This window comes from Hibiscus syriacus, unplaced genomic scaffold (assembly GCF_006381635.1).
Source record: "Hibiscus syriacus cultivar Baekdansim isolate YM2019G1 unplaced genomic scaffold, ASM638163v2 tig00000991_pilon, whole genome shotgun sequence".
NCBI classification, from domain to species: domain Eukaryota; kingdom Viridiplantae; phylum Streptophyta; class Magnoliopsida; order Malvales; family Malvaceae; genus Hibiscus; species Hibiscus syriacus.
In genome coordinates, this window is record NW_024061840.1 from 533,677 (window position 1) to 546,778 (window position 13,102).

At 29.0% G+C, this 13,102-nt stretch overlaps 1 protein-coding gene across 1 annotated transcript; it reads right to left on the reverse strand.

Moving 5' to 3' along the window:
- Window positions 1-4,502: 4,502 nt before the first annotated feature.
- Window positions 4,503-5,255, reverse strand: LOC120118708 (B3 domain-containing protein At1g05920-like). The gene has a single exon (XM_039138714.1). The coding sequence runs from the start codon at window positions 5,253-5,255 to the stop codon at window positions 4,503-4,505; it is 753 nt and encodes a 250-aa protein (XP_038994645.1).
- Window positions 5,256-13,102: the final 7,847 nt, after the last annotated feature.

Sequence of the window (13,102 nt, forward strand, 5' to 3'; positions counted from 1 at the left end):
TATCGAGTTCGATTCAATTCATCTCGATGACACCTCAATCACACTATTGTCCGGCTACAATCGAGGTTTTCAAGCCAAGAAGAAGATCTGGGTTAGCCTTGCCTTAGTAGCAAGAAGCATTTTTCCGTCAACATAGCTTAAGTCGAGAAAAGCTATATGTCAACGAAGACTTTTCGAGTTCGGTTTCATTCAGCTTGAGGGCATATCAACCACATTGTGGAGTCAAGAGATTACTTTCCAGTCAAATTTTTAGCCAAGGTCTTTAAACCGAGAAGAAGACCAAAGTGAACTACAACGAGAAGACACATTCTGATTCAAATCATTTCAAGATGGACTCGACTTCGTGACGGAGGAGCCATCCGCAATTCAATTCGACAGGGAGTTATTCTTCAATTCCACTGAACGAAAATTTGTGTCTTTTTATCTTTGTCTTATTTTTCGTTCCACGAAAAAGGACAAAGATGGGCAGCTGTAGACACCTATTTTCTTAAAAGATAGAACTAGCAAGAGTTCCTCTCCTATGAGGACTCTTCCACCACCATATCTTTTAAAGCAACAACCACACCAACAAACGTGCAACAACCGAGCAAGGAGTCTAGTCGCATTAGGATTCTATTGTTAATAGGATTCTAAAAATAGTTAGCTTTTTTCACTATAAATACATATAATCCTCCCCATTTGTAACACACGATTTACATACAAAAATACAGAGGAAAGCACGGAAAATACAAAGGCAAAGCTATTGTAAACGATTCGAAAAGGAAATAAAAGGTAGCATCTTTTTTACTTTTGATTTGGTCCCTTACATTTACTATTTAATTATTATTATTTTATTTATTTAACTTTATTTATATGCACATTTCCCTTGTTACTCATTTTATTTAATTGTTTTGTTATTATTTGTTTTATGTAATATTTTTTTACATTTTATGCATTTTCTTTTTTACTTTAGTATATATTTTAGATTACATATATATATATATATATATATATATGTATGTATATATATATATGTTAATTTTCATTATCTGTTTTAAAGTGGTCGGTGGCGACTCCCAACCCAATTATTTCAAGTCGAAGCCCAATTCGGGGCCCAACCGAAAGACGGTTACGACAGCTATTTACTTCCGTTAATTTTTTCCCTCAATAAGTACAAAACACATGGCATTTTATTTTCTCAAAACCCAAAATCTCTCATTTCTAAAGTAACCCCTAAAATCTTTAATTTTTTAAAATCTATAAAATTCTTCTTATCATCATTCGTGACTCTTCGCTCAAATTAAAAGTGGTGAATCGTCAATGACCAATAAAACCAATGTGTTCCTATCAATAGTGACAAATTTCATTGGTTTTTATTATACCTCTAGAGAATAACTCTAGATACAACCAGTTCTTTTCTCTTTCAGACACATTCGAATACATATCTTAATTCACTAATTTTTTTCTTCAAAGAATCTATGTACTCCAGATGCAAGTTTTTGAATCAGTCAAGGTATATAAAAACAAGACCTTTAGAAAATACATCTAATAGAATTTGTTGATCATATTTGTTTAGTCTGTCAGTTTACAAAGAGTCGTTATTACCCAATACCCCATGGATGAATTTGAGGGGTTAAGGGCAATCGCCCACCTTGAAAATTTCAAATAAGAATATATTTTAGATATTTTTTTGATAATTTATTTTGATTCCTTTAGAAATTTGTAAGTTCACTTACCTCTAAAAGTTCAACCCCTAACTTAAAGTCATATGCTTGTCTCTGTTTATATATAATATCATTAATTAGGGTTATTATAAATTTATCTCATGCAGGATTTCGGAGTGTTCTTACTTCTAACTACTAGGGGTGTTAAAAAAACCCAGAAACGTTAACTGTAACCGCTATAACCATTATATTTAACAAGTTAATTAATCGAATCGTTAATATTAAATGGTTTCGATTAACCGAACCACTAAAAATAATGGTTGATGGTTAAGGTTACGGTTACGGTTACAAGTTTTGATAAACGGTTAACCTTTAAGAAATTAAATTTATAATTATATTTATAGTTTATTATATTTTTACACAAATAACTCAATATAGTTTTCTATTATTTATAATTTTTATATATATTTAATAAAATTAGCATACAAATAATTTCATATATATATTTATTTATTAATCATTTTTAATTTTTATTTCTTTGAAAATATAGAAATATTCTTACACCAATATAATTATGTGTTTATTATTAGGTACTAAGATATTTGAAGATGTATATAATTACACTGATGTAAGAATGCGTTAAGTGTTACATTTTTTTATTTTTTTTACTTACATCGGTGTAAATTTGTGTTACGTTATATGTATATTTTGTAGTATGAATTATGAAAAAAAATTGATAAATAATTGTAATAGGTTAACTTGTAACCGAACCGTTAATATTGATTAACCATTAGCAATTAACCATTTTTTAATGGTTAGGTTACGATTAAAAAAAATTTATAACCGTTATAACGGTTTACCAACCGTTTAGACTAAATGATACTGTTAACCGTCCACTAACTACCATACGAGTTTTAGCATTGTGCATTGTGGTCAACGGCACCTTACGATTCTTACCCTCAACACTTCCTTTTGGTTTTATAGTTTTTTGTATAAATTTTGATATAGTACAACGAGATCATTTAGAATAATATAAAATTGAAATGTTTTAATAATATGACATTAATATATCATGTTCTATTTACCTAAGTTATTGGTATTATGTTTTGATTAAGTTTAAAATATTTTATTATTTATTTAATATTAAACACTTCCAATTATTAAGTGTTTTTAAAATTTTTAAATAGTTTATAATATCTTCGAATTGATATGATAAATATATTGAGTTGGTTGGATATTTCATGTGCATGACAATTGGAACGACTATATTAACAAATTGCAGCAAGCTTTCATTAAATAAGCAACTATTTTCTTTTTAAAAAATTGTGTCGTGCACAAAAGTTGTAATAAGGTCTGGAAACGTTCAATGTATATACATGGCCTGATGCAAATATGATTACCAGAGCTGATGCTTTGATTTTAGGGTAAATTACGTATTTAGTCACTCAACTATTAATTTAATTCTGTTTTAATCCTATAACTTATTTTTTTTAAAATCATACATAATATTAGTTTTGATTCTGCTTTGATCACCCACCATTAAATAATTAAGGGTAAAGTTTACATCTCACTATAAGGTAATGACCACATTATCATTGAAAAGTAAAAATAAAAGAATTACCGACGTTTTTGTTTATTTTTGAACATTGAATAACTAAAATAGAATCAAAACATAATATTAAGCACGATTCTTAGAAAAATAGTTTTTTTTATTAATCTAGGATAAATACAAAATAGTATATGTTCAAACATAACTCTCAACCATTTGATATTGAACGCTCACACCCCTAGCATTCCTGGTGCTCAAACCTAAAACTTCGAGCAATAACAACTCTTTTACCATTGAGGTCGCTTAGTTTGTGTTAAAAAATAATTATGGTCCGTTTTCATGTAAAACGTTTTCCGGAAAATGTTTTTCTCATTTTCCAGTGTTTGGTTGGAGGAAAATTGGTTGGTCAATGTAAAAACATTTTTCTGGTTAACAGAATTTCCTTTGTGTTTTGTGGAAAATGACTTACGGTCTGATTTTCCGTAAATCATTTTTTGAACTTTTGACTTCAAAGAATAAATACTCAAAATAATTTTATTCTATGCATTTAATATTAATAAAACATTTTAATATCATTTTAATCAAAATATTAATTATTAAAATATTTAAAATATATTTATTAATATTTCTAATAATATAATATTATATTTATAATATTATAATAAAATAATCAATTATATTATAATAATATAAGATATTATATTTTTATTTTAATAATATATAAGTTATTAATAAAATTTATATTATTTATTAATTTCATAGAAATAATATTATTAAATTATTAATAATAAATAATATTATTTATATAATTAATATTAATATAATAATCTAATAATATTTTAATAAAGATATTTAAAATATACTAGTTAATATTTTAAAAATATAATATAACACTATTACTTTAATAAATAATTAATATAAAATAATATTTTATTTCAATAAAATATACCAATATTAATATTTTTATTAATAAAATTATAAAAATAATATTTTAATAATAAATAAATTATTTTAATATTTTAAAAATAATATTAAATTTTATGATAAATAATGTTATTTATTATATTTAATATTTGTAATAAATAATTTTTTAAAAATTCATCAACTAGTGGAAAAAGAGTTTAAATAACATCTTCCAAATATCATAAAATATTTTTCAGAAAATATAATTCATTTTATGAAAAATATTTTTCGGAAAACGTTTTCAGTGAAACAAACAAACCCTTAAATGATCAAAACGACAAAATAATAATCAAGTAACTAAATACATAACTTACCCCTTACTTTATAAATTTCTGGTACCATCTTCCTTATTCACCGAGATGTGGATAAACAAGTACCAAAGCAAAACATAATTTGGAGTTTTGTCGAAAGGACCACATTTGAATTAAATCGCCCTCCTTGAGTTCATTATCTTTTGCGAGGGAATTCCATCGTCCCGTGAAGACATAGATCACTGAACTAGGTTTCCCATTTGGCTTCCTCATTTCCCATCGTTTCAAAAACATCTTGCTCTTCCTCAAACATGGCTCGATGATCAACGCTTCTATACTTTTCTTGGAGCTTTGTTCCAGCAAGTTCTTCTCTTCATCGGTAAGAAACTCCACCTTCACCTGATTCAGAGGCACGGAGAGACGACAATGACCCTTGCTCAGATCAGTACTGTACAATTTCTTTTGTATAATCAATTTCTCACCGCTTCCTCCCATTCCGTTGATGATATCTTTGAACGTTTCTGGCAAATCAGGTACTGGTTGATGGCGGCCGGAAGTATCTTTCTGTCTCGGCTTCTTTGCAGCTCTACTGAACTCACCGGACTCCAAACGAAGTCTACCATCATCGACCCTTTCTTCTGGTTTCATTGAACAAGTCTCGGGATAGTTTCTGCAAATTATATCGGCTCCGAATAGTCGGAGAATTCTATGGCTTTTGTTCGACTCATCATCATGGACGCCGGAGAGTGCAGAAGGCTTGTTGCTCTCAAGGTTTTCAGTTATCAACTTGTCTTGGGCGGCGGCACCGTCCATCCCTTGTTCCCGGCCGCCGGCCACCTCCACTGCCATATCCCCCTGAAAATCCACCTTATTCGCTTAATTTTTTTAATGAATTCTAACAATGTGGTTTAAAGAGAATGAAAGAGAAGAAGCTATTTATAAGTAGTGAAAGATACCGACCTATATCATCAAGAAGGTATTCCTATTTAATCTGAAGTTCATAATCAAGTAATTTCCTAGAGCTGTATGAATTTCGAGCATGGCTGTGTGTTAATTAACGATGATATAATTAAAATAATAAAACAAATGGAAATTAGTGTCCGACTTCAACACTAATTAAGATATTTAAAAGATAAAATAGTTTTTTATAAGCTGAAAATTTGGAATAGAGGGAGAACGTAGGTATTTCGATTTTGGAGTTGAAAATCAAGTTTCATATGTGTTGAAGGATTTGGAGATAGAGTTTCAAGAATTTTTAATTTATTTTTACATTATAATTAAATTGGGAAATAAAAAGCTTTTAAAATTAGATTTTGTTTTTATTTTAATTTTAAAATGTAATTTTTATTTATATTTTAAAATACGTTTCATAAAATTGAAAAAAAAATGATTTTAACAATGTAAATTTTGAAAACATCTTTCCTACATGATTTTTTTTTAAAGTTTTGGATATGATTTTTTTAAGCTTTTTGTGCATCTGAGCTTGCCAATTAATCATCTTGTTTGTCATTCTTTGATTTTCTGAATAAGCTTAGCAAATCCAAAAACGGTGATACGACCAAATTCGAGATTGTTACAATGTTAAGAGAGAATTATGTTATTTCATTTCTACATTTATTTATTTTTCATTCTAATCTTCAAGATGTCATTTTTATCCCTATCTTTCCTTAGTTGAGTAGCAAGGGAGGTTAGAGAATCATCCATGGGAAAATGAGAGGATAAGATGGTAGAGGTGTAATTAAACTTGAAAATGAGGGTAATACATATCTAACCTAATTTTATTTTATAATGTATGTAATATGTGATTTGGTTGCTTAAATATGTTGCTTGGTTTGTTCATGGTGTCTTAAACGCTTGGTGGTGCTTGTTAATGACTAAAGATACAAGTGTATGGAGGGACACATGGTTTATATTAGGGGATGAAAATAGATTTTCAATAGATAGAAAAGATCTAAAATATATGGTAATTTTAAATTTTCAACTGGACGATTGTCCACCCGCCCCTCAGTCCTCCTTGTACAAGTGTGTTTTTAAAACTAGTTTGTGTATGCTTTTATTAGTTTATGTATAGGGAGTGTTTGGAGTAAGGTTGAGGTTTGAGGATGCATTAGAGGCATTCTTAGACTCAAAATTTGTGTTTTTTAATCTTAGGGGTTGTTTGTTTACTTCAGAATGATTAAGCGCTGAATGATTCAAATGATGAATGATTCAGAGGCTCTGAATGGTTTGGCTCTGAATGTGATATGTTGTTTGATAACTGGCTCTGAATGATTCAGAATGTACTTCTGTGCTGAATCATTCAGCACTGTTTTGCTGAATCAGTCAGCACTGAATCATTCAGAGGTGTGAAATAAACGCGCTGAATGTTGAACGGTTCAACATTCAACGCAGAATATTTCCATTAAGAGGCAAACAAAGAGCCCCTCAATTTTGAAATTAGGGATTATCAATTTGAAACCCAAATTCAAGTAGCCCAAGACGTACGTAGTTTAAGTTTTGAAATCATAGCCCACCCTAATGATTTCAAAATTGATCCTTTGTTTTCAAAACAGAGTTCTGATTGAACTTCTCGAGATATTCTGAGTTTCTATATCCTAAATGGCCCTTTTGAATTTAGGTTAGGTTACCCAACCCACCTACAATAATTTTCAAGCCTAGTTTAAAATTATAATGTGTCGTTTGGTTCGCTGGAATCCCTTTAAATTAGGGAGAATTTGAATCCAATTCTATCACTTTCTCATGTTTGGCTCAAGTTTTCAAAGGGGGAATTGAAATCCAATTCCATCAAGAGAGGAAAAGTAAATTCCATCCATAACATGATGGAATTGAAATCCTTTGGAGGAGGGAATGTGAAATTTGATCATACTACCATCATCAATCTTTTGGTATTCGGGTCAAATTTTTTTTTTAAAAATTCGGGATCAATCGATTTTTTAAAAAAAATTTAGGGTCGGGTCGGGTTTTTAAAAGTTTGATATTCGGTCGGGTCCGCTTTTTGTAAGTGTGATATTCGGGTCGGGTTTTTTTTCAAAAAAAATTCAGGATCAGGTCGATATTTTTTTAAATTTCGGGTTCAGGTCGGGTTGGGTTTTTTTAAGTGTGATATTCGGGTCGGTTTTTTTAAGTGTGATATTCGGGTTGGGTCGGGTCGGGTTTTTTTTAAGTGTGATATTCGGGTCGGTTCGGGTTTAGGGTGAAAAATACCCTACCTGACCCGAAAAAAATATATAATTTTACCTTATATATTTAGGAATAATTACAATAATACCTCTCTATATATAATTTTTTTCAATTAAGTCACTGTTTTTATTGAATAAAAATAACTTTTTATTATTTCGGGTCGGGTTGGGTTTCTAATTCATATATTCGGGTCAGGTCGAGTGAAACTTTATTTTGGTCAGGTCGGGTTTCGGGTGGAGGTTCCCTTGTTCTCGGGTCGGGTCGGGTGAACCAAAAACCCGACCCAACCCGACCCATGGCCATCCCTAATTGGGATGATTTTAACTTATGTTGTTTATTAGTATGATTTTTATAATTTATTAAATGAATAATCAATTAATAAAATGAAAATTTAATATTTTTAAAATTTTTATAATATATTACTACATGTAAGTTATAAAACAAACTAAAATTAAGCAAAAAAAAAAACAATAAGAGTAATTATGTCATTTTACATTACTGAAATCAAATTCATTTGACATGTCTGCGAACAAAACAGAATATGAAATTGGATTCCAATTAAATTTCCTGCCAACCAAACATGTTTCAGATTCAGATTTCAATTCCTTCACATATTCCAATTCACTTAGAAACATTACAGCGAATCAAACGCCACCTAAGTGCTAATCTACCTAGAATATCACAAAACATTAAAAGATAAATAAAATGTCCATAGCACTAAATATATAGTTAGATTTAGGGTCTAAGTCAGGGATGAAGTTATGCATCGTTCGGGGGACATTGTCCCTTATTATTAAAAAAATTAAACGAGTAAATTCCAAATTAAAGCTTCTGGTTTTAGTTTATTTTAAATTTGTCCCCTCATTTTCTATAGTTTATTATATTTTGTCCCCCTTATTTTTTATGACTATTTGTATTTTTCCCCCTGAGGCTGAGTTTGAATCATGACTCCATCCTTGTCTAAGTGTTTTCGAAACACATGTAATGACCTTGTATGAACTATAACTGTATATAGGTTAGGATTGTTTTGGGAATACTTCTCTAAACGAGTTTTTTCAACGTAAAAGCACCATTTTTTTAACTTATTGGTTTGAGTCAATAATGTTTTTTCAAATGTGATTTTTTTTTGTTGAAATTGAGTTGTTTGGGAATGCTTATGTGTTTCAAACTGAATTTTGTACCAAAATCACTTCCATAAACATTTCCAAACGACCCTTAAAATATCTTTCAAACATAGTTTAAAGCCTAAATTTTTTAAAACATCCATAACACTTATGTGTTATGAAAAGACCAAATACCCCTTAAAGCTTAATGGACGGGCTTGAATCCATAAAACTATAAAACAGTAGCTAAAACTGTAATATCCCAAATTTTGGTTAGTGACCAAAATGTAAATTTTGAAAGGTTAGTGGCTGGAAAAGTTCAATGACCAAAGCGGTAATTTTCCCGAAAAGAAATTTTCTTCCATAAATGAATAGATCATCCCCAAGAATGACGTTTTGTGGGAATCATAATTTCGGTACAGGATTTGTATTAAAGGCTATAAGGCAGTAAAGTTCGGTATAGAATTGAATAATTGGATTGAATCAGAATTTCACAAAAAATTAAAGGATGATAGATAGAGGTTGGAAATATTATTTCCAAATTTTAGAACAGTGAAATTTAATGTGGTTCAGTGGAATTGAAGTCGTTTTTCCATATTTAGCCAAAATTGAAAAATTTAATGACTAAATTGTAGTTTTTAAAAATTTGCAAGAGCAAAGGTGGAAAGTGGATTTTTATTTTTTTCATCTTTGACTTTCAAGATGATATAGATAAGATGGTGTCATGGATGATGTTATAGCAATGGCAAAGTGGAAATTATCATACTTTGGTAAGGTTAAAATGATAATTTCCAACTAAAGGAATTTTAAATTTATTTATATTAAATTAAGACAAGTTTATTTGTTAATTATGAAGAGAAAACAAGAATTTTCCGTCCCTCTTCATGCTCAAGTCGTTCACCCCCATAGTTAGGTAAGGAGAAATTTTGATTTTATTTTTAAGCTTATTCGATTGATTTTTGGATTTAGCTATTAGAGAGAGAATTAATCCTCTTAAAATTCTCTATCATTTGGTATACAAATTACATGGAAATCATGCTTATATGATGAGATTGGAGATTAGGGTTTTATGAAGGACATGTTTGATTTTTATGTTTTTTGATGTTATAGATTATTTCTAAAGCATGTGTGATGATTAAAACACTTGAAATCAAGCTTAATTATGTTCATCCTAAACCTAGGGTTTTTAAGAATATGTGATTTGGTTAAATTAAGTTAGGGTTTAATTGTAGAAGCCTTGAAATGTTGTTTAGAGGTGAAATCCATGCTTGAATCAAGTGAAAATCAAGAACCCTAAACCATAGAATATTCGGCCTCAAGGAAATAATTGGGGTAAAATTATGAAAAAAATTCCTTAGGCTTAGAAATGATGTTTGAAAGGTTCTACAAGCTTTAGAAAGTTATTTGGACCAATTTGTAATTTTTTGAAAGTTGGGGGACCTATTCAATAATTATGGAAAGTTATGGGGTTAATGTGTAATTGTTAAATAGAATATTTACTATGCTTGAATTTAATGTTATAATGTTGAATTTGATGTTATAATGTGAAATTTGGTTATTTTGGAAAGTTTGTGAAGTTTGAGAACTAAATTAAAAATATGAGAAAGTTAGTGACTTAAGTGAAAATGGTGTAAATGTTGAGGTATTATGCTGGAATTAAATGCTGTAAATTTTAATTAAATTGATTGAAGTTTGAGTTGAGGAAAAAATGGCAAGGGATCAGTTTGAGTACAACAGAAAAATTGAAATGAATTCGAAAAAAAATCATAATTAGTGGTTAAAATGTGAAGTTTGAAAATATTGTGTGCCTTAGTGATGAATATGGATAAAAAGGGACTTGAATGGTCAATTTGAAGCTTTGAGATCAACATTTTTGTTGTGATAAGAAATTAGTATCGGATGACTTCCAGAAGATTTTTAGGAATTTATTTTTCTATTGTGTGCCTATGTTAGTAAGATTCTAACATGTGGTTTGAAATGTATATATTTTGTAAATGGTGTCCATTTATATTATGATTGAAATAATGACCAATCAATATTAAAGCTATAGAGAAGCTTAAGGATGAATGTGAATTTCTAAGGAAGGTTTGCAAGCTAAGGACACTATATGAGTGCATTTAATTATTTATGTTATCGAGCAAACATTAGCTTGCGATGAGTTAGTGACGGAGTTACTATGGTAAGAAGTGGCTCCTAATTTTATGTGAATTGTGATTCAAGCCTATATGTTAATTTGGTAAGCTAGTAAAATTAATGAATAAGCTAAGAATGCAAACTAGTGAAATATGCCTATACTTGTGACTTGAAACAATATGTTTAGAAAATCACCATAAATTATACAGAAATGGTTAGAGGATGAATTTTATATCGTTAGATTTGTATATCAATATAGTTTTGTTTAAAATAAACGAATAATGATTTCAAGGAGTATATAAAAAGATATGAATTTTTTTATAAGGATAGGTCAGAAAACAGGGCATCAATTTCTTCTAAAAAACAACTCATGTAAGTCAGATTTGAAATTTTACTATAAATTGTACAAGTTGAACTAGAAAAAGTGCCTTATATGGTTAGATTTTTATTCGAGTCTAGTTGCTATTGGTATAAACAGAATAATTTTTAAGTCTGTATATTAATACAAAATGATATTTCTTTGAAGGTAGTGCAAACTGCTAGCATATAAAATTTGTCATAAATTATGTTATCATGTTACTCCTATGTTATATGCTATTATAAAAGTTCGAAATGAGTCAACTTTATTATAATTGACATGATATTTATTACATGATGAATATGATGTGTAAATGTTAAAGAAAAGTAATTGACGATGATCATGATATATAAATGTTATGGGGAAATGAAATGTTTAGGGAATGAATTGCCTATTGTGTTATGATATGAAAAGTTGGATATGTTGAGATATTGATATCTTCAAAAATTCAATAACATATAATAATTAATGGGAAAACTTGTTGTATGTTGCATTGAGAGTCGTAGGTACACTTGGCATGCTAGGAAGTCGAGTAAAGTTCAAGTTAAGTCATGGTACATTCGTGTACATTACGTATGGTACCGTTGGTGCATATGATATGATTTGCACTTGGAGTGCATCCTATGATGATGATTAGCACCGTGTACTGCCTAGTGTGCACATTATGTATGACTCACGTACCTTGCATTCTCATAAATATGCATTGGGATATGAATGTGAAATTAAGTTATAAATATGAAATTAAGCTATGAATATGAAATTAAGTTATGAATCTAAAAGTAAGTTTTGAATCTGGAAATCGGTTCTGAATCTGAGAATGAATTCTGAAATGTGAAAGTACTGGTTATGAAAATGAATATGAAAGTAAAAGATGAAAATGAAATATGAAAGTTCTTAAATGTATGTGAATGAAAAATGAAAAATGAATATGATATGATTATTATGTATGATATTGTTTATCATGGTTTTGATAAGATCATGAGATGATGATTTTCAGGTCCCTGATGAGGAAAAATGGCTTGAATAAATCGGTTTAGATATTTAATGATTATATTTGAATTTAAGTTTAATGTTTTAAATTGTTATGACATTTTTAAGTTTTATATAAGGAAATATATTGTTTCAATGTTGTTCAGGTGCTTAATATTTTATATCACCTTAGTTTGTTATAATGTCTCACTAAGTGTATACTTAGTGTATGATGATTTTTACGCGTATGTAAAGAAGAGCAAGTGGAGTAAGGAGTTGAGTTTGACATCAATCAACAAATACTAATTACAGGTATCAGTATGACATCCTGCTATTTTAAATTTTCTAGATGACATATATACGAATAAGAAACGTGTGAGATATGTTATTATGAATATAAATATGAATATAAGTAATGTGTTTTAGATAAAAATATATTTATTAAATAAAGAAATATTTTTAAATTAGACAATTTTTAGGCAGTTTACTTTATGATATGAAATAATATAGAATTGTTTAATTGTTGCATGAAACTGATAATGATTCAAATGTTTAATTATTATATTATTTTACGTGATTATATTTTTTATTGAAAGGATTAAATTAGATAAATTTTAAAAGTTCAACTTTGTACTGAGTTTCCAATTATAGAATGTATGTAAAAGCTATGTGGTATCTTTTACTCGTATTCAGGTACGTATACGTGTTAAAGGTTTTACAAAAACCTTATAAAATTACCAAAATACTTATTACTTAATAAATGAATTTGGAGCTCTAAACTTTTGTTAAAAGACCAATATACTCGTATGGTTTATTAGGTGAGCTCGACACCCTAAGACTCCATAAAATGATTGAAATACTTTTATGTGTTAAAATAAATAAATTGCCCTTAAGTGTGAAAATAACCAAATACCCTTATGTTATTGAAATGATTAAAATCACCTTAAGACTAA